At 47.6% G+C, this 22,424-nt stretch overlaps 1 protein-coding gene across 1 annotated transcript in view; it reads left to right on the top strand.

Moving 5' to 3' along the window:
- The window catches only part of LOC144695992 (amine sulfotransferase-like), a 49,064-nt gene that overhangs the window by 5,906 nt on the left and 20,734 nt on the right, over nt 1-22,424 (top strand). The window contains exons 2-3 of the mRNA XM_078567147.1: nt 4,004-4,174; nt 15,215-15,414. Of these exons, the coding sequence (XP_078423273.1) occupies nt 4,018-4,174; nt 15,215-15,414 (357 nt within the window). The 5' untranslated portion in view covers nt 4,004-4,017. The remainder of the gene's footprint in view (nt 1-4,003; nt 4,175-15,214; nt 15,415-22,424) is intronic.

The following is a 22,424-nucleotide window of genomic DNA, read 5'->3' as shown; positions in this document are numbered from 1 at the left end:
CCATCAGTGGGTTGGATGGTGGGCAGACAGAGTGGATGGGACTGTAGACCTCAAATACCTGGCTGCTGGACCCCAGCCTCGCCGCCACCTGCCGCGCTGGCTGCCTGCCTCCTCCCCAGCTCCATGGCCTGCTCCTCGTAGGTGGTGTGGCACTGGAGCGGGGCGTGCCCACCACCGGTCCTCTGGCATTCCCTTTGATTGTGGTCAGTTTTTGCCTGCAGAAGAGTGAAGAGGATTTATTGGGGCTGATCGTTCATGCACTCTGCACGCACATGCCACACCCCAACCACAGTGGCCCATCTGAGGCCTCTAGGGCTCCTGTCCACACTACTGGTGATCAGTCCCCAGAAGATAGTACGGCTGGTCCCAACCCCCTCCCCCAACAGACACCTTGGACACATTCCGCGTCCATCACCTTAAATAACACACGGGTCTTAGCGCCCATGGCAAGGAGGCGCAACTAGATGCGGCGCCGAGGCCAGCAGATAGCTCTTGGCCACGACACCTTGAGGCTCCCCTTCCACCATCTCATCACCATCAATAAGACATGTGTTGGAGTTCTGAGTATGTGTCTAGCTCCCTCCTCTGCAGGTTGCCCCCAAACTACTCAAATGCAAGTAACACTAACATATGCTGGGGGGAGAACCCATCTTCTCATCAACCACTAAGGCTGATGTAAGCATGGTCACTATCTGTTTACCCACCCAGCGTGCGCCAAATGCCCAATGCAGTAACGACAGTAAGACGTGGGGAGGGCTCAAAGGCTAAGGCTTCCTGCTGAGTCAAATGGCCAAGACCGACATGGTACTCACCCTTCCAGAGCGCAGCAAATCATTGAATCGTTTGCAGCACTGTGTTCCTGTGCGCCGCACATCATCATGGGCGCTTACTGTGTCACCTACCTCCTCCCACGCCTGCCTGGTGACATGGGGGGCCCTCCTCCTCCCATCCTCCAGATACAAAATATCCTGACAGCTGGACACCTCTTGGAGGAGGACAGCAAGGCAGGCATCAGAGAAGCGAGGGGCACACTGGCCCCCCCCACTGGCCTCTCCTGCAGCCTGCCCCCCTCCTCCTGCTCCTGTCCTCTGAGAGCAGCCTCTCTCCCTCTTCGAGTGGCCATGGTGCACTGCCTGAAGGAGGCTGCCTGGCCACTCTTTATACCGACTGCCAGCTCCCCATTGGAACCGGCATCCTGGGCATGCCCGCCTCCGCGACGATTTTCCCGTTCTACGTGGGAGTCGCTAACCCGCTGGGTGGGCCTTAACTGGCCCGCCTGTGCAAAATAGCGGCGCTCACCCGTTTCAGCGGCGGCAATCGGGTGCCCGCCCGCTGCCAATTCGGTCGGGCCCGCCCGCCCATCAAGGGCAAAATTCTGCCGAGAGAGAGTAAGAATAAACAGGTAATTCTTGGGTTGGCAGGCTGTGACTAGTAGCGTACCTCAAGGAACTGTGGTTTAAATGTGGGGACCAAATGTAATATTTCCAAGTCTGTTGATGACACAAAACTAGGTGGGAATGTGAGTTTTCACCAGGATGGAAAAAGATTTCAAGGGGATTTAGACAGGCTAAGTGAGTGGGTAAGGACATGGCAGATGTAATTTAATGTGAAGAGTATTTCTTAAATGGTGAGAAGTTGGGAAGTGTTCTTGTTCATAAGTCACTGAAAGCTAACATGTAGGTGCAACAAACAATTAGGAAGTCAAATGGTATGTTGGCCTTTATTGTAAGAGGATCTGAGTACAGGAGTAACAAAGCCTTGCTGCAATTTTGTAGAGTCTTGGTGAGACCGCGCCTGGAGAATTGTGTCTAGTTTTGGTCTCCTTACCTAAGGAATGATATACTTGCCAAAGAGGGGGGTGAAACAAAAGTTCAGCAGACTGATCCCTGGGATGGTGGGATTGAGGAAAGATTGAGGAGACTGGGCTGTACTCTCCAGCTAGCAGACCGTGGGCCAGATTGTGCCCCGAAGCCACTGTTCACAATGCTGGTAAGACAGGTAAGTGAAGTTGGAGATTCTGCAAGGGGCTGCTCCTCTAACCACAGGCCGTTCTTCTGCCACGTTTCCTGCTGATTGTCACCACTAGTGGTGACAGAGTCCGCTGGTGCCATGCAGAAGGTGAGGGAGTCTTTTGGGGCTATGGGGAAAAGTGAGAGTGTCTGCTGGGGCCAGGCGGGAGGTGAGAGAGTCTGCCAGGGCCATAGGAAGGAGAGACTGGGCGGCTCAGACGGTGAGATGCTGTGGAACCTGGGGTTGAGGGCTGGGGGAAGAGGCAAACTGGTGTGTGTGAGAGGAAAAGCGTGAGCATGCCCACATGAGCTGGGGAGAGAGGACGAACGCCCGTGTGTGTGTATGTGAGAGAGTCTGGCTCACTCAGTCTCTGGATGCTCACTCACCCTCATCCCCATACACCAACAGATATTCACATCCATTCACACATTGGGTGAGGCTGTGAGTGAGCAGCCTAGACTGGCAGTGAGTCGGACAAACAACTCTGACCCTCTCATACTCTAAGGGTCATCTTCTTTATAATTATTAGTTTTAAAATATTATTACTCTGTTGCTTTGACACTGCTTTATTTTTGCTCAGCAAGTTTTCTTTTCTACATTTTTAAAATTCATGTATCTTTCCTAAGTTTGTTCATTGGCTTCTTGAGTGACAAAACAAATGGAAATGTGGCCACCACACAAAGTTTGAACATGTCTGGTTTAGAAGAATGAGAGGTGATGTCATTGAAGCATACAAAATTCTTCCAGGGCTCAACAGGGTAAACCACAGGAAGGATATTTTTCCTGACTGGTTGGTGGCATGGTTTGGTTGGGGGGTGGGTGTGGTGGTGGTGGGGGCGGTTGCCAGCCTACAACCATGGAACAAAGTCTCAGAATAAGAGGTAGGCCATTTGAGACGAGGAAGAATTTCTTCACTCAGTGGGTGATAAATCTTTGGAATTCTGTACCCCAGAGGGCTGTGGAGGCTTAGTCATCGAGTATCTTCAACACAGAGCCTGAGTCTAGATAGTTAAAATATCAAAAGATATGGGGATAGCGCAGGAAAGCAGTGTTGCGGTAGAAGAACAGCCATGATCCAGTTGAATGGTGGAGCAGGCTTGAGGGGCTGAATGGCCTACTCCTATTTCCTGTGTTCCTATAATGTCTAATGTTAGATGTGATTCCCTGATGGGATTGTTCAGCAAGTGCTGTCCAAAGTGTGCTAAGAAGTTAAGAATTGCACTAACAGCCAATTTAAGATCATCAGGTGGGCTCACAATATAGCTCACTTATGCTTAAGCTAGATATTTTCAGATCCAGGGACCTGTCCTCTGCAGGCAAAAGAAACATGTCCAGGCATTGCACCTTTTTTGAATTAAACAAAAGCATGGGGGACAATAGTTCCCTGGTCCATCCTCCTTGGCAAAGCCTCGACCAATCAGAGTTCGCTTGCCAATCAATCAGCACCCTTTTCTCAAGCAGTATAATTTGTTGCTCCTTTTGATAATTGGCATTCTTGGGTCTATCCTGATAAGTGTAAAATAATAAGTTTTGGCTGCATGTCTCGTTTTTTAGCAATTCTCAAATTCTGTGCTACCAAGCAACTACATGTGAACTAGCTTTTATCATCTATCTGCCCTCAGAACTCTCAGACCTCAGATCAGCTGTGATTATGGAGCATACACAGCAGAATATTTCCTGTGCTTGTGCAATAGGGTGTCTAGCAACCATTCTCAATGGGAAATTAAGCAAGAGATTGGGAAGGACCCATTTTGGTTTATTTCAACAGCCCCATCAGGCCCTCAGATAAACTATGGAAATTTCCCAGATTATGTTCGAAAGGGCAGAGATCTGGATCTCCAATTTTTTCTTCACCTTTGCAAAAAGGTTTGTTGGGGCAAAGGCCTGGAAAATTGACCCTGTAATATTTTGCGGCACTCTGGATTGATTTTATAATTGCCTGCTAAAAATGTGTGCAAAAAAATAATCCTGGATTAAATCTTTTCTTTTTTAGATAACAAATCCACAATGGATAACAACAAAGAAACCAAGCAATCGTTTGAGTATTTTCAACACAATGGCATCTCATTCATTTCACCGATTCACTCAATTGAACAACTTGAATTGGTGAAAAATTTCGAAATGGATCCAGATCTTCCACTCGTCGTGACTTATCCCAAATCTGGTCAGAATATGTCATAATGGTGTAAGGTTGTGCCCACAGTTGCTGCATCATTAATTTTTGAAAACCATTTTAATATACACTTTCCCCTTTTAATTTTCGATCCTCTATTTGGAACCACAATCCTTTTGCTGTGTGCTTTTATTGATGAGCACGGGGTTCTGTCGAGTATGTGATAAAGGTACATATAACACACAGGCTCTCAATATATTGATATCTTAAAACTGAATTATATTTTCCCCTATGGTTTGCTTTGTATGCACTTTGCCTAGTTTTAAATGGAGCCGTATAAACCTGCAGAAAACTGATTTGATCCATGGTCCATGCTAAGTTAGCTGATCGCAATTGGAATAATTGTAGCGCTGCCCAGGTGTTGATTTTTTTATTTGTCAGCTTAGACAGCATGTGTCAGTCAGTGATAGAGAACATCACACAAGTGCCACACAATTACCTTTTTTAACAAGAGAAAGAAACTAACAATAGCACTGGCAGCCATTCAACCCATCATGCCTGTTCCAGCTCTCTGCAACAGCAACTCATCTAGTCCCATTCCCCTTTTTTCTGTAGCCCTGCAAATCTTTTCTCTTCAGATAAGTTTCCAATTTTCTTTTGAAGCCCTCAGCTGAATCTACTTCCAATCCACTCTTAGGAAGCACAGTCCAAATCCTAACCACTTGCTGTGTAAAGAGTTCTTTCCATGTCGTCATTGCTTCTTTTGCCAATCACCTTAAATTGGTGTCCGCTGGCGCTTGATCCTTTCGCTGATGTGAAGTTTCTCCCTATCCACTCTCTCCAGACCCATCAGGCTTCTGAACACCTCTATCAAACAGCAGGGATCAATTTTCTTTTCGAGGGCTACTTTTTGATTTTAAGGGCTCCTTTTTCAATATCACTAACTCTTTTATTGGGTGATGCAGTCACATAGTGACATTAATTTTTGTATTTGTGGTGTTTTTTTATGGATTTCCTTCTTCAGATAGATTAATTAGTCATTTGTCTTGCAGCCTTTGGTATTTGTGCTACCGTATCTATTTATGTCATATTGATTGAGGGATAAGTATTATGCTGGACACTGAGGAAGTTCCTTAGTCTTTCTTGAAAACTGCTGTGGTGTCAGTTAGGTCCACTTGAGCAAATAGCTGAGGTTTCGGTTCAACATCTTATCTGAAAAAAAGTTCCTGGAATGTTAAAATCACTCAGCATGGCACTGAATGCCAGCCAGGATTATGCAAAGTGCTACCAGAAGAGTTGAGTGTGTCTTCCTGAGAACATAGGGTGGAATTTTACGACAGCGGGATTTTACAAGTGAAGCAGCATTTCGCTTGCACTTTCCTCAATTTTGCCTACTGCATTCGCTGCTCCCAATGCGGCTTCCTCTACATTGGAGAGACCAAAACGCAGACTGGGTGCCCACTTTGTGGAACATCTTTGGTCTGTCCGCAAGCATGACCCAGACCTCCCTGTCTCTTGCCATTTCAACACACCAACCTGCTCTCCTGCCCACATGTCCATCCTTGGCCTGCTGCAATGTTCCAGTGAAGCTCAACGCAAACTGGAGGAACATCTTCCGACTAGGCACTTTACAGCCTTCCGGACTGAATATTGAGTTCAACAACTTTAGATCATGAACTCTCTCCTCCATCCCCACCCCCTTTCAGATCCCCCTTTTTCCAATAATTTATATTTTTCTTTTCCAACCTGTTTCCATTATTTTTAAATGTATTTCCATCCATTGTTCTATCTCTTCCTTTTAGCCTATTTCGATCCCTTCCCCCCAACCCCACCTCCACTAGGGCTATCTGTACCTTGCTCATCCTGCTTTCTACCCTTAACGTCACCATTAGCACATATCTTAGCTAATATCACCGCCGACAACACCTCTATGTCCTTTTGTCGATGACATCTTTTGGCAATCGCCCTCTATCCAGCTCCACCTGTCCCACCTCCCCCGCCCCCTGCTAAACCAGCTTATACTTTACCTCTTTTCTAGTTTTCCTTAGTTCTGATGAAGAGTCATTCGGACTCGAAACGTTAACTGTATTCCTCTCCGCAGATACTGTCAGACCTGCTGAGTTTTTCCAGGTATTTTTGTTTTTGTTTTGGATTTCCAGCATCTGCAGTTTTTTGCTTTTACAATTAGAAAGAACTTGTTTAACGGCAGTATGTTACCGTACAGATCATAAAGTTATTTGTGCAATGATTATGGGTGACTACAATCTTACTTTCCTAAGTACCAAACTGAGAAACTAAGAGTAACATTTTGCATTTTTACTGCACCTTTCCTTCCCTGAGGACATACCAAAGCACTCCAAGGTCACTGAAGTGCCTTTGAAGAGCAATCACGACTTCTTATTTCGGCAATGTGGCACCAGTTTTCACATCAATTGGATAAAACACAAGTTAATCTTTTTTTGGTGATGTTAGTTAAGGGATAAATGTTTGCTTGGAGACTCAGAAGTCCTACACACTTTTTCAAAAATTGTCATGGGTTTTTTATATCCAACTGAGCTGGCAGATGTAGGTTTGATTTGATGTTTCATCCCAAATGCCCTGACAGTACAGCATGCCTACAGTCCCGCACTGAAGTGTCAGTCTCCAGGCTGTGGAGTGCAGCTTGAACCCAAAGCCTTCTGATTCCGAATGGAGGGTGCTACCAAGCTTTCAACAGGTGCCAACTTATTCACAAAGGTGTAACATTCAACAGGATCACAATTTGACTCTCAAAGAGGTCACATTTCCGACTTGATATTTGTGTTGGGAGATTTGAATCATTATTGGTTGAGGCTTTATTTAATTGCTGCCAGTGAACTGCAAGCACCAATGGAATTGGCTGGCTCCCACCCTGGGCATTCCCACCCTTGACTGGCCAGCAAGTCAAATCTGGGAGAAAAGTCATCCCAGGGAGGGTCTGGAATGGGCTAGCACTGGGACAGAATTTTTCCATTGGCCCAAGAGGAGCAGCCCTTACATCTTATGATTCCAACAAGAAAATGACATTTTGTGAGCAGTCTTCAGTGGCCCCTCTAAAAAGCTGATGCAATGCCTGATACAAATACCTGATAATTGCAACTGGGAACCTAAAACCAGTGTCAGACCCTGATGAGCAGATCTAAGTAGCCTCTCCCCTAAACTGTTATACCATAATCAGCATTCACTGTGAATTCCTCTTTCCCTCAGAGAGCTTCAGGATAAGCAGAGTAAAATGTGATCTTCTGCCCCAATGATGGTTCGGTTGGAATCTGGACACAGGAGACCAATAAAGGCCAAAGTTCCAGGATCCAAACTCGCCAAATCTTCACTCAGAATCCCATTGGTTATATGTTCTCTTTGAGACCTGGGATTGGTAGCACTCCTGTTGGCCCTGAATCTGACCCCTAACATAAGAGGGGGTAGGGCCAAGTGTGAGAGATTTCCACAGCAATTATTTTCTCAGCCTCTTAGTGCACGATCCTGAGATAAACACAACAGACAAGTCTTAGGACTCAAAGCTGACTGAGTCCGAAATTCTTCCAGTGCCTCATAGCAGATGGCTGATCTGTCCATTTGCCAGCACTTGTGCAGCAGACACCCCCATGAGTGCCACTGGATTTAGCCTGCTGTCTCTCCTTGCAGCTGCCTAAGATACATCCATGGTATTGTGCCTGCCAGCTCATGTAGGTGCTGTAATTTTGCCCGAACTCCAGAGACCTTGGTGGCTTTATAAGTAGAAGCGTCAAACATTATGCCATGAGAGTGGGCCATAGATTTTCTGCACCAAATCACTTTGAAGACTTACAGAAATCCAAAGACAAGTCTACCAATCTGACAACTTTAAATGGAGAACAGATAATGTTGGCAAAGGAATTATGTGCGAGACTACAATAGATATTGTCTTAAAGATAAACTTAATAGAGAAACTACACCTAAACAGACCTTCATTAATGACATTGCATTTCAGCAGCAACCGTTGGAAAAGATAGTAGAAGGAATTTCAAAATTTTAATGAGTCCAACATATAGTAAGTCATCATTATAAGTTGCCCGGCTTTAAATCATTTTACTTTAATGTTGTTGACTCTTCAGGACCTTTTTTTTAATTTACATCACCATTTTCAATTATATGTCATCTGCAGTCTGCTCCCCCCGCCCCGCCCCATGCTGAACGCTGGGCTAGCCACCATCATGTTCTGACGTTGGAGCCACCAGCATGGTCACCAGATACCCCAGGCTACAGGGAGAGAGCAAGGCCATGAGGTCCAGGAGCAGGAGTGCAGGGCAGGGATGGGAAGCTGCTGGCTGACAATCAGCTGAAGAACTGTGAATAACCTGGGGCGGGAGGAGAAGGAGCGACCCCCGACCCCCCCCACCCCCCCAAAACATTGGCGGCTTCTGTGATACTCCCTTCAACACGGCTTCTTGCACAGCCATCCCGGCTCCTTCGCACCCCCCACACCCCATCCCTGCCAGCCTGGCTTCTTCCACGTCATCCCGTGGGACAAGGACTTGGTCCCTGCAAACTATAAGGATTGGATCCAGGCTCTGGAGTCAGAAAGATGGAGAGAGAGTGAGAGAGAGAGAGCGGGAAAGGAGAAAGATAGACTGTAGGAAAGGGGAGAGAGAGCGAGTGGGAAAGGAGTGGAGAGACACAGAGACAGTGGGTAAGGGGTGAGAGGGTGGAATCATCCCAGATTTGCACTAAGTGTGGTAGCAGGCAGGAAACTATTGTTTTACTCGCTGGCCACAATGGCCATTATTGTCCTAATCCTGCCGCATTCATTATGCATTTTCGGGAAACATGCCATTTTGATGGTGGGCGGCCTCTCATTTGCCTGCCATGCCATCACCTCACCGTTTCCTCACACCAGGTGCCATATTTAAAGTGTGCAGCCACGCACACACCTTTCTGCTTTGAGCGCAGGACTACTGCACACAAGACGTGGCCCCGAAAGGCAGGAAGACTGAAGCCCCCAGTCCCTCGACCACCTTTTGGACACCACGGAGGCCTGCTGTGATATCCTCTACCCCTGCTCTGACCGCAGGGTGGGCAGCAACATCAGCAATCGAGCTAGGAGGCAGTGGCAGCTGTGGTCAGCGCCAACGGCCTACAATTGAAGACAGCCACCCAGTGCTGTAAAAGGATGAATGATCTCCCCCGTTTCGCCAGTGTAAGTCATTCTTCTCATCACTCTCAACTCTCACACTCTCAAACCCATCACACATCCACAAGGCTCTCAATCACTCACTGCCAGTTCAGGGCGCATCACCATTCACTCTCTCATACACACCTTCATTGTCCTCATTCCATCCATGGGAACACTCACCACCCAAACATGCCAGGCATACTTATCATCTGGCCTGGCAGGTGTCCTGCTTACACCCTCCGCATCTCTATTCATGCAGGACAAGCTTGCACACAACAAGAGGGAGAGGTCGCAGACTGATGGAGCAATGCCTGAAATCAAGGTCTTCATGGACTTTGAAAACAGTCATCCAGCAGGCCAGTGATGATCTGGACCATTCCTGTGCTGACAGTGAGGTCGGCGGTGCTCTACCAAGTGAGGATCAAGCAGTGCAACATCTATCAGTGCAACCAAGCTGTGAGTGATGCGTCCTGTTTCATAGGCCTCTGCCATACTCTAATTATCTTTCCTTGCATTCACAGGCACATCTTGGAAACAGCTGATCGAGTCCACAACCCAGGATGTCTAAACAAGATCCAAAGAAATCTTTGAAGAGGAATCTGAAGGCATCTTCATTGATGACATGCCATAACGCTCACGCACACGCTTTACCAGTGCACAGACATACACCTTGGTGGGACCTAGCTTTAGAGTACCCTTGGCATCACAGTCTGGTTAGCACAACGCATTGTCTCCACAGCAGGTGGCAGCAGGGACTTTCTAGGTCTCTGGCACTCGGAGGACTGCCAGAAATCTGCTGAGTCTGAGTTGGATGAGGAGCCTCTGGACTCAGTCATACCTCAGTTGCTGGAGCTGCAAAGGCAAGCTTTGGAATATCAGGAAGGGATGTCTGCTGAACTCAGATTGCAAGGCATGATGGAGGAGTCCCTCCGCCTTCAAGCTGAAGCGATAGCGCCGGCATGCCAATGCACCAAGGTCAACACTAGTAGGATGGTGGTCGCCATGGTGATCTTTGTCCAGGACACCGGTCCTGGACTGCTGAGCAGGCTGAACTCCATCGCTGATGCCATCGTTGACCTCCAACAGTGTGTACACGAGAGGGGAGCGGGGCAGCTCCATCTCACTCCAGCTGCCACTCCTCCTCAAGGAGTCAGCCAGGGGCTCTTGGGCAACCATAGAGACGAGGATCAGCAGGTGCACACCCCAGGGTCATCCACCAAGGTGACATCAGGGACTGTCTAGCCCATCTGAATCCCCTTTTTCTGTGAGCCCTGCAGCTCCAGCTCCATAGGCCATGGAGGGTGCCACTGCCATACAGCAGGAAGCTAAAAGCAGGCTGGGGCCCTCCAGGTCTCAGCCCTGCAGAGGACGCCCACCAAGGTTATCACAGATAGTCAGCAGGCTGTCTCCACCTCTGCTGTGGATGTCCAGGGAGCAGCAAAGCATAGCGGCAAGATTAGGAAGGTTAAGCAGATGTAACTCTTTTGAGTTATCAACAGTCACAGATTGTAACTCTTTCGAGTACATTCACAGTTCTTGGTTTCCGGGAGTGGGACATGAACCCACAACCCTCTGATTCAAAGGCGAGGGTGCTATGAACTGAGCCACAGCTGACACCTCGTTAAGTAGATGTAACTCTTTTGAGTTATCAACAGTCACAGATTGTAACTCTTTCGAGTACATTCACAGTTCTTGGTTTCCGGGAGTGGGACATGAACCCACAACCCTCTGATTCAAAGGCGAGGGTGCTATGAACTGAGCCACAGCTGACACCTCGTTAAGTAGATGTAACTCTTTTGAGTTATCAACAGTCACAGATTGTAACTCTTTCGAGTACATTCACAGTTCTTGGTTTCCGGGAGTGGGACATGAACCCACAACCCTCTGATTCAAAGGCGAGGGTGCTATGAACTGAGCCACAGCTGACACCTCAAGCAGATGTAATTGCACAGCCTGGGCAGAGGTGTTAATCACTTGTACATAAACTCCCAAGAATGTTGCCCTGCCTATGGCTCCTTGTTCTGATGAGCCATGTTCATTTCACTCAGATGTGAAACCTTGGTTCCTGCACAAGATAAAGGCAGGTGTTTCAGTTCAGGCCCTCTTCTTGTGCGTTGTGCAGCCTTCAGGCCAAAATGATAGTCTGGCCTCTCACTTCCTGGACACATTAGTGATTCCTGCACCTTGATGGTGCTAGTCTTTGCTGCCAGAATGATGTGGGCAGGCGTCACAGAGTTCCATCATTCTCTCTGTGTGCTCCCCTGACTGTTAGGGTGGGGCTGGCCCCCATGTTGTTCCCATCTGTGACGAGTGGTGCTGTGCTCCTGAGGGGGTCAGGTGCTGAAGGCTGACAAAGGATCAGGTGCATTTAAAGTCTCAAAGCTGCTTCTCCATGATATGACCCTGATTACAGACTGCAAGCGAGCCCTCAGCCAGACAGGAGTCAAACTTTCACAGATGTAATATGAGGATTTATGGTGTCTCCTCACTACATGATGTCATCATTCTCCACAAATTTAGCAGCTATGAGGGCCTCCCAGGAGCACCTGCTTCGTCTGGCCAGTGTGATGGCCTCATTGCCGTCATCACCGCCTGCGAGGTCCTCCTCACCCTCATCCCCGACAACGTTCAACTCATTGGAGCAGACCTCTAGCTCCTCCATCTCCTCCTCAGCCAGCTTCTCTCCCCGTTATAAACTGGTGCTGCAAAGGTCGTAGCAGACAACAACGATGCGTGACACCCTTTGTGGACTAAATTGCAGGACTCTACCAGATTGGTCCAGGCACCGGAACTTCATTTTTAGCAACCTGATAGTTTGCTCCACAAAGGTGCGAGTTGCAGCATGACCCTCATTATACCTTTGCTCTGCTGCAGTCTGAGGCCACTGCACATTCGTCATCAGCCACGCCCTCTGACGGTAGCCGTCCTCCGAGGAGCCATCCCTGCAGACTCTGTGGACCCTAGAAGACATCAGGGATCAGTGACCGACTGAGAATGTGGGAGTCGTGGACAATCCCTGGAAACCGAGCGCAGATCTACAGGATGCGTTTGTGGTGGTGGCACACCAGCTGTACATTGAGCGAATGGAATCCCTTGCGGTTGACGTAGTTCATTGCTTGTTATGGCGGAGATTTGAGCGCCATGTGATTGCAGGCGATGGCACCCTGCACCTGTGGGAAACCAGAGATCTGGGCAAATCCAATCGCTCTTGCATCCTGGCTGTCCTGGTCCCTGGTGAAATGCAGAAAGTTGTTTGCCTTTGCGAAGATGGCGTTCGTGACCTCCTGGATGCATTTGTGGGTGGAGGCTTGCGATATCCGACAGAGGTCACCTCTGGAGCCCTGAAAGGAGCCACTGGCGTAAAGATATAGTGCCACAGTCACTTTCACGGCCACTGGCAGTGGGTGCCCTCCATGTCCAGTGGCGCCAAATCTGCAGCAGTTGGCAGATATGACTGACCAGTTCCCTAGACATGTGCGCTCTTCAGCGACACTGGTTGTCAGTTACCTGCAGGATGACAGGTGGTGTCTATAGAGCCTGGGTCTAGCTAGGCACCGACCAGCAACAGCCCCTTGTGTCTCTTCAGCGACGTGTGTGGGAGCCCCAGCTGCCCTTTCTTCCTGAGGCTGCTGCTCCTCTCTCTGCGCAACCAGGCACCTCCGTCACTCTCTTCTCTGTCGTGTCTGCTTCCCGTACACCATGAGGCATACAGCTAGGTCGCCAGGCTCCATGCTCCTGATGTACTCCTCCTGCAGGGTGAAAGAGAGAGACACGTTGGTTAGCTTGGATGTTCTAAGAACTTGGATGGCCAGAGTTTAGTGCACTGCATAGCTGCCCGAGACCTCACCCTCCTCTACCCCACTCCATCTGACCGACTGGCAACAGCTTTGCTCACTGGAATGCATGCTGTGCTCTCAGCTCAGGCATTCTCCTAACTCGCACTGCAAGACTGGACTGTTGGCTTGAACCATGGGGGAGACTGGTCCAAACCAGAATGATGACTTTGCAAGTGGCTGTGAGCACTTCCACCAGTGATTGCTCCAAGGCCAGTTTCGCAAGGAGAATGCACAACTTATGCAGTCACCAACTGTTCTGCAGTCCACTAAAATGCTCAGTAGTTTGTAGTCTATGCCCGAGGGGTGAAAAGCTCTGGAGTACTTGGTGGTACTTTCATGTCTCTGCGTTGCTTAATTGGGCAAATAAGCTAGAGGCCCAGCTCCAAGCATGTTAATGTGGCTGCATCTGAACTGTGTCACCTATGGAGGAATGGTCGCTTTATACAAGGTTTCCCTGATACGTGGCTCTGCTCCACCCGGCATGTGCTTGTGGACTACCATCAACTGAAGGGCAGCCCTTGCATCACCCTCCCCCACTCGCCTCAACTGCAGTGTAGCCCTCGCCCACTCCCCAACTCGCCTCAACCTTGAAGTCCAACAGGTGACCCTCACGAGTGCTGCACAACCTTACTGTGCTCTCACCTCTGAGTTCCCCTCAAAGTGCAACCTTCCAAGTGCATGCCTTATATATGCTGTTGTGAAACACGTCGGTGTGCAATCACGCATCATGCTTGGACGATCCAGCATGGGGGAATGATTCTGGCGGGGTGGCCTTATAATGATATGCAGATGTAATACAATGAAGTTCCCAACATCCGACGGTGGGAAACACGGCCCGCCAGTGACCGGCAGAGCGGATAATTGCAAACAGGTTTTCCGAAGTTGTGAAACTGATTTTTGGTCTTCTCGCCATATTGTCCGCTCACGTCACTGAACACACCCGACGGCAATGGGCACGGAAAATTGTGCCCAGAGAGACAGAGACAGAGAGAGAAAGCAGAGAGAGAGAGAGAGAGAGAGAGACACACACAGACAGAATAGGAAAGGAGAGGAAAGAGGCAGAGACAGTGGGAATGGAGAGAGAGAGCAAGAGAGAGTGGGATAGAAAAGCAAGCAAAAAGTTAAGCTGAGTTTCAGGAGCACAGTGGGTGAGACAGAAGCTGTGCTACTCTGCTTGTTTGGGTGACTTAGTGTTATCTAATTTCAACATACATAGTATTTCTGTTATATTCAGTGCTGTTTATTTTCCAAGTGATTACAGCTATGAACGCAATGTGATGTACACGTATGGTGCAATGTTTCAACTTGTGCACTGGTTTTTCTGGGCAAATGTCCGAAGGAACCTAACTTTCACTTTAACATTGATTCCTATGGGAACCCATGATTCACTTAGTCATTTTACTTAAAGTGATGGTTTTCTGAAGCACAACCAGAACTTTAAGTGAGGACTTCTTGCATAGCATTTTGAACACCATTACATTTCAATCACTTAATAGTGGGCAGAGTGCACCTGGCACTTTCAGAACAATGATACTTCCAAACTCACGACCACTACCATCTAGAAGGGACAGGGCAGCAGACACATGGGAAAACCACCACCTGGAAGTTCTCCTCCAAGCCACTCACCACCCTGACTTGGAAATGTATTGCTGTTCCTTCACTGTTGCTGGGTCAAAATCCTGGAACTCCCTCCCTCACACCACAGTGGGTGTACCTACACCACATGGACTGCAGCGGTTCAAGAAGGCAGCTCACGACCACCTTCTCAAGGGCAATTAGGGATGGGCAATAAATGCTGGCCTGGCCAGCAAAGCCCCCATCCCTTGAATGAATTTTAAAGTATTCTGACCTTCCTGCTTTGAGTGCATGTGTGCACCACTGCCCCAAAGCATGGGGCAGCCTCCCCTTGTAACCACAGAGTTGCTCTTTTTGTGATGATATTGCTATTAATAATGACGCTCACAGAAATCTTACTTATAAAGTCAAAAAGAAATTACATCATAGACTTGAATAAGAAGCTACCACACCACAAGGCACCACTTTCCAACCTGCTTTTTACTGGTAATTATTTTATATCCCCTGATTCAGGAACTTTTTGGATGCAGCAGATTGCAAGTCAGATTTTAAGCAGTGGCAATGATGCTAACAGCAAAGGCAAGAAGCTCTATCGTAAAGCCCCATGGATAGAGTATGCTGGATTCAAGCCAGGTTGGACTGACTATCAGCTGTTGACAACACACTTGAACTACCACATGGCTCCAAATTGTGTGAAGAATAAAATGATCAAGGTGCATTTTAAACAAATTTTAAATAGAATTGCAACATAATAAGAGTTGTTGGATACATTGAAATTACATATTGTTGCCTGTAGCTGTATTGACCAATTTATTTTTCAGAAATAGTTATACCCTTTTTAAATTATTCAAATTATGTTCAAAAATACAGAAAAGAAACTCTGATCATATTGTTCTTATAAGGACAAGCACAGGCTTGTCCAACCTTTTCACTTAGGGGGCTACATTTCCAATTTTGCTCACTCAAGGGGCCCATGAGCAAATTTCAGGAAGATAAGGTTTGGCGCAACTTTAAACATGAATTTCAAAAACAAGTTGAGGCATCAAGAAAAGAAACAATTGCTGAGCAAAAATAAAGCAGTCATTGCAATAAATTGCTAAGTTAAAAAAGAGTAATTAATAAAAATGACCAGAGCATGAGGATGGGAGTGTGTGTGCCAGGCTTACTCCCAGTGTCACGGTGCTCATTCACTCACCCTCACCCACTGCGAGTAGGTGTGTCTATGTGTTGGTGTGTGGCGGTGACAGCAAGTGAGAAACCGAGATTGGGAGTAAGGCAGACACACATTCATTCTCTCACTCCCACATAGACACACTCAATCGCTCACATTCTTACTCCCACATGCACACACACAACACACGCAAACTCATTCACTCACACATGCCAGTCAGCCTCTTCCCCAGGCTCTGTGACTTCTTATTCTGAGGCCTTGTAGCCAGCCTCTCCTCCCTAGGGCCCCCAGCAGCCTCGTCATCCCAGGGCCCCATCACTCCAATTCCCCTCCGGGCCCCTGCACTCTCATGCCCGACCGGGCCCCGGCACTCTGATCTATCCCTGGACCCTGGCCCTCTGGTCCGCCACAGGGCCCTGGCCCTTTGATCCACCCCCAGGGATCTGGCCCTCTGACCTGCCCCCGGGGCCCCGGCCCTCTTGCCCACCTCCGGGGCCCGGGCACTCTGGCCCACCACCAGTCCCACCTCCCGCTGAAATAAAACCTCTTTCCCCCCAGCAAACACACTGCAACTGGTGTTTGCTGCTCTGCCAATCACAGGCTGTTTCTCTCCCACATTTGCTGCTGCTATCAGCAGCAAACATGGGAGGGGAACAGCCTGTGACTGGAGGAGCAGCACCTTGCATAATCTTCCAATCTACTTACATGTCTGACTGGCAGTTTGAAAACTAGCTCCGGGGGCCACATAGAATGACTTCAGCGGCCACAATGTGGCCCACAGATTGCCAGCTTGACAACCTGCTCTAGCAGTATATTAGTGATGCATTTCATCAATGTGATACATTTTCTTCTGGAATAACTAAAACCTACAACTATAATACTACTGTGACTACTTCTAGATGATCAATGTGACTTGTATGACCACAGTGATAAACAGCAGCCTCAACCTTGTCCTTGTGACTAGGCATTCCCTCAGTGTGCCTGGTTTAGTTGCTGTGTAGAAATTTATAGTGGGGTAGCTTTGTACAGCAACACATTATGCAAGACTCACTCACTTCTGTGATTGCAGAAAAACCTGCCCCCCCCTCCCCCCGCCCCCAGACCATTGAATCTCCTACATTAACTATATTTATCCATTTTCTTATGCCCCTGTGCCATGGATTTGCCATTGACTGCACACCCCGAGGTGTCATCACCCTCATTTGATATTTAACACTGAATGTTTGTGAGTTCCCAGTCCCAGGGATGCCTGCCCTGCCTTCCTGTTCTTCCTAGTTTGTCTGGTGGTCACCTGCTCCCTCTCCTGTTGAGCTTTTTGCAGCTGTGAGCTGACCATCTCCTGAAACATGTTACCCACAAACTCTTGGCTTCTCTTATGCACAGTAGTAATGCCAGCTGCCCCTCCAGCACAGAAACTCTGAGCTCAACTCTGGAGCAGTTGTGGTTTTCCAGGATACAAAAAGTGTTCTGGAGTTCCCACATGGCACAGGATGCACATGTGACTAGTGTAAGCTCTCCTACCATGTTAGCTACGATATTTAAAATTGTCTGTTTAGCTTTCAGCCTATTTAACTGTTTAACAAATACTAAAACATAAAGAGCACTAACCACATTAAAAAATAACACTAACCATACAAACCACTAAATGAAATACTTCAACTAACTTAACATTGATCATCAAAAATACTGACCCATAAACTACACCTGGTGCCCCGATCACTCCTCCTTATGCAGCAACATGGCTTTTTGATATTAGAGCCTGAAACAGACAAAACTGTTGCAACAGTTCTCAGTAAATCTCTGTGTTTCATTCCTTGTTTTCTCTCGTTTCCCCACAGTCCTAAGGCCAGTGCTTGTAAAATTCCTGGTTCTCATCTGTGCCTCATAGCCTAAATGAACTCAATATTGGCATAAAAATGCAAACAAACGGGCCAACTTTAATTGGGCAAAATTCCCTCAAAATGGGATTCATTGACTTACAGCCACCTGCTGCCATCTTGAAAGGACCTTCTCCCTGTGCAGCTGTTTTGAATATCTATTGGAGATTTGACTGGTGCAGGTTAAAGACATCATGGCAAATTTCTGGGTACTTTGCAATGGCATGCATGATGATCCTCTGGTGGTTGTGGACCATTGATGGAGCAGAATTCCTTTTGGCTGATAAATATTTCTGTGGGCACCTCAAATGCCACATATGTGCAACCTATGTCTCCCTGGACCCATGGGAATCCAGCCAGTACAGCAAATCTGAGCGCCCTCTCATTCTAATCAGTAGTAGAGTGTATGTAATTGCTGACCCTGGCAAACATGGCATCTGCAACCTGGGAGATTCAAGTGTGGCAAAAGATTGAGAGATTCAGCAAGTGTTCCTGGAAGGAGCTGGATGTATATAAATTACGAGCTGTGGTGACCTTGATGATCACTGGCAACATATAGCTATAGCAGCTTAGTCCACTTGACAGAAAGTTTTCTTCCAGGAAGATGCAAATATCAGCAACCACCTGCCGGGAAAGTCTGAGCCTACTAAAACATTGGTGTTCAGTCATGTACAGAAACCTCTGCCAATATACCCAACGTTGGGGGTATCAACTCCTGGAAGCTAGAGCTCTGTCTTCATTCCTTCTGTTCTGTGCAGCTGGTTGAGGAGAAGCCAGCTGCTACTCCTGCTGTTGGTGTAGGTGTTGTTGCTCTTCATAAGATGTTCAATGTAGAGTTGCATTAGCAGCTCACATGTTTTTGTGAAGGCTGACAACTAGGAAGTGCAGGCCAAAGGTAAAAATCTCACTGATAGCAGAAATAACCTCCAAAGTTTTGGAAATCATCTCCAAAACAACGAAACATCTCTCTGAGAACATGTCTGGTGAGCAAAAGTCTTTCACTTAGGCAAGGAACCGACTGTCATATGTCATTGATTAAAGCCATTTGTACCTGTCAATTGCTCAGCCCTGTCAATCCCCACTAATATCTTGCTGTTTCATCTGGAGAATTCCAGACAGCCCTGCAAACCTATGTGCGCAGAGTTAAAGACATTATCTAGGGTTTAAACTTCACTTAATTGCCTGTTAACACATTTAAATTTCAGATCTTCTTGACCACGGCCACGCTACCAAATATACTTAAGTTAAATGCAAAAGTTGGCAGATTTCTGCATGCTTCCCCACATACTGCCAATTTCTGGTCTTTTAATCTGTTGCTCAAACACTTGTCCATATTGGGAGGTTAAAATTTCCCCCAATGACTTGGAGTTTAAAAACTTGCTGCAAATCAATCAAATTTGCTGACAAGACCAAATTAGCTGGCAAGACCAATATCCTTCCTAACAGATTGTTGGTGTGCCTACACCATAAGGACTGTAGTGGTTAAGAATGTAGCTCAAAGGTAAATAGGGATGCTGACTTTGCCAGTGATGCTCACATCCAATGAAAAAAAAAACAAAAGTAAAATTGAAGGAACATCTTACAAATCATGAAATACATTGGACAAAGTATGTTAATTGGCAACAAAAAGCTATGAAGCTGATGATATTTTTGTCAGAGGTCCAAGTTAGGAGGAAAGATTGGGGACACTTGTCTTTTTCATCCTGGATAAGAGTTTTTTTTAAGTGTTTATCTTATAGAGGAATGTAACAGTCAAGGGAATGGAGGTGGTAAATACTGAAAGCTATTTTAAATGAAATTGGGAAATGAAATTAGATAACAGGAAGTGTTTTTCATACAAAGGTAGAAAATCATGAAAAACAAGAATGGAAATCAGTTAGGTGCTTTCAGCAGGGTCAGGAATTAGTCACAAAAACAGAATTACCTGGAAAAACTCAGCAGGTCTGGCAGCATCGGCGGAGAAGAAATCAGTTAACGTTTCGAGCCTTCATGGCCCTTCGGCAGAACTGAAGCATAGTTAGAAGAAGGGAGATATATAAACTGGTTTAAGGTGGGTTGGGGGGGTTGGTGGGGGGGAGAGAGAGAGACATTGAGGGTGTGGTGATTGTGGAGATGAGCAGATAATCAAAAGATGTCACAGACAAAAGGGTCAAAGAGGTGTTGAAGTTGGTGATATTTGTCTAAGAAAAGTGCTAATTAAGAATGGAAGACAGGATATTCAAAGTACAGCTCTAGTGGGGGTGGGGTGGAAAGACTAACGAGGTTTTAGTTTTAGATTTAAAAATAATGGAAATAGGTGGGGAAAGAAGAATCTATATAAATTATTGAAAAAAAAGGCGGGGGGGTGGGGGGGAGAAACGGGGTGGGGATGGGGGGAGGGAGTTCAAGATCTAAAGTTGTTGAATTCAATATTCAGCCCGGAAGGCTGTAAAGTGCCCAGTCGGAAGATGAGGTGCTGTTCCTCCAGTTTGCGTTGAGCTTCACTGGAACAATGCAGCAAGCCAAGGACAGACATGTGGGCAAGAGAACAGGGTGGAGTGTTAAAATGGCAAGCGACAGGGAGGTTTGGGTCTTTCTTGCGGACAGACCGCAGGTGTTTCGCAAAACGGTCGCCCAGTTTGCGTTTGGTCTCTCCAATGTAGAGGAGACCGCATTGGGAGCAACGAATGCAGTAGACTAAGTTAGGGGAAATGCAAGTGAAATGCTGCTTCACTTGAAAGGAGTGTTTGTGTTTACTAAAACCCGCTTTCACAGCCATATCTCCTTTCTCAGTGACTGTCTCCGTCTCTGACTCACCCCACGTGGATTTCAACTGAAATTCCATCCCTCTTGTTTCGAACCCACCCAGGACTACAGGTATCTCCGGGACATAAAACGTTTCTCGGACTGCTGTTCCCGTCGCATTCTGAGATCCACACTCAGTGCCATGCGCCGCCATATGAACACACTCGACCTCTCCCTCCAGCAGCACCGCCGCACCCTTTTTCAAAGCTGCGCGTGCCCCCAGTTTCATTTTATTCTTCGCCTCATCCGTCGCCTCAACAAGAAACTTTTTCTCTTTCTGTCAAGTGCTAAGGAACGCAAGCTCCAACAACTCATCGACTCCAACACCCATCTGGGACCCTCCACCCCTGCTTGTCCCTCCGTCCTCACCCCATCTTCCAATCCCAGCCCCAGCCGCGTATTCACTATACCCCCTGACCTTCCCCTCTCCGATGCTGAACGTTCAGTGCTCAGTAAAGGACTTAGTTTCATACCCTTACGCCCTCATCTCAATGAATTTTGGGCTCGACATGATGCTGAACTCTTCTTCCGCCGTCTTCGTCTCCGTGCTCACTTCTTTGGGCAGGAGTCCTCTCCCCGTTCAACGGATCCTTTTACCCACCTCCAATATTCTCCCTCCACTTGGACCCCTCCCCCTGGATTCTTATCTTCTCTTGATCTTTTCATTGAGAACTGTCGGTGTGACGTTAGCCGTCTCAATTTCTCTGCTCCTCTCACCCATTCCAATCTGTCTCTCTCTGAACTCACTGCACTCCGTTCTCTCAGGTCCAACCCCAACATTGTCATCAAACCCGCTGACAAGGGTGGTACTGTTGTTGTCTGGCGCATTGACCTCTACCTCGCGGAGGCTGAGCGTCAACTCGCAGACACTTCCTCCTACCTCTCCCTGGACCATGACCCCACCACAGAACATCAAGCCATTGTTTCCAGGACTGTCACTGACCTCATCTCCTCTGGAGATCTTCCTCCCACAGCTTCCAACTTGATAGTCGCCCAACCTCGGACGGCCCGCTTCTACCTCCTACCCAAAATCCACAAACAGAACTGTCCTGGCAGACCGATCATGTCAGCCTGTTCCTGCCCCACGGAACTCATTTCTCGTTATCTTGACTCCCTTCTCTCTCCCCTTGTCCAGTCCCTTCCCACCTACATCCGTGATTCCTCTGATACCTTACGTCACATCAACAATTTCCAGTTCCCTGGCCCCAACCGCTTCCTCTTCACCATGGATGTCCAATCCCTCTACACCTCCATCCCCCACCAGGATGGTCTGAGGGCCCTTAGCTTCTTCCTTGAACAAAGGCCCCAACAATCCCCATCCATCACTACTCTCCTCCGTCTGGCTGAACTTGTTCTCACACTGAACAATTTCTCCTTTAACTCCTCTCACTTCCTCCAAATAAAAGGTGTGGCTATGGGCACCCGCATGGGCCCCAGCTATGCCTGTCTCTTTATGGGGTATGTGGAACATTCCTTGTTCCAGTCCTGCTCCGGCCCCCTCCCATAACTCTTTCTCCGGTACATCGATGATTACTTCGGTGCTGCTTCATGCTCTCGTCGGGACCTGGAAAAATTTATTAATTTTGCTTCCAATCTCCACCCCTCCATCATCTTCACATGGTCCATCTCTGACACTTCTCTTCCCTTCCTTGACCTCTCTGTCTCAATTTCTGATGATAGACTGTCCACCAATATCCATTACAAGCCTACCGACTCCCACAGCTACCTCGACTACAGCTCCTCACACCCCGCTTCTTGTAAAGACTCCATCCCATTCTCTCAGTTCCTTCGCCTCCGTCGCATCTGTTCTGAAGACGCTACCTTCAAAAACAGCTCCTCTGACATGTCCTCCTTCTTCCTTAACCGAGGTTTTCCATCCACGGTCGTTGAC

This window comes from Cetorhinus maximus, chromosome 21, assembly GCF_964194155.1.
Source record: "Cetorhinus maximus chromosome 21, sCetMax3.hap1.1, whole genome shotgun sequence".
Classification (NCBI taxonomy): domain Eukaryota; kingdom Metazoa; phylum Chordata; class Chondrichthyes; order Lamniformes; family Cetorhinidae; genus Cetorhinus; species Cetorhinus maximus.
Note: the sequence above shows the minus strand (reverse complement) of the source record. Positions and strands in the feature narration are given on the sequence as shown.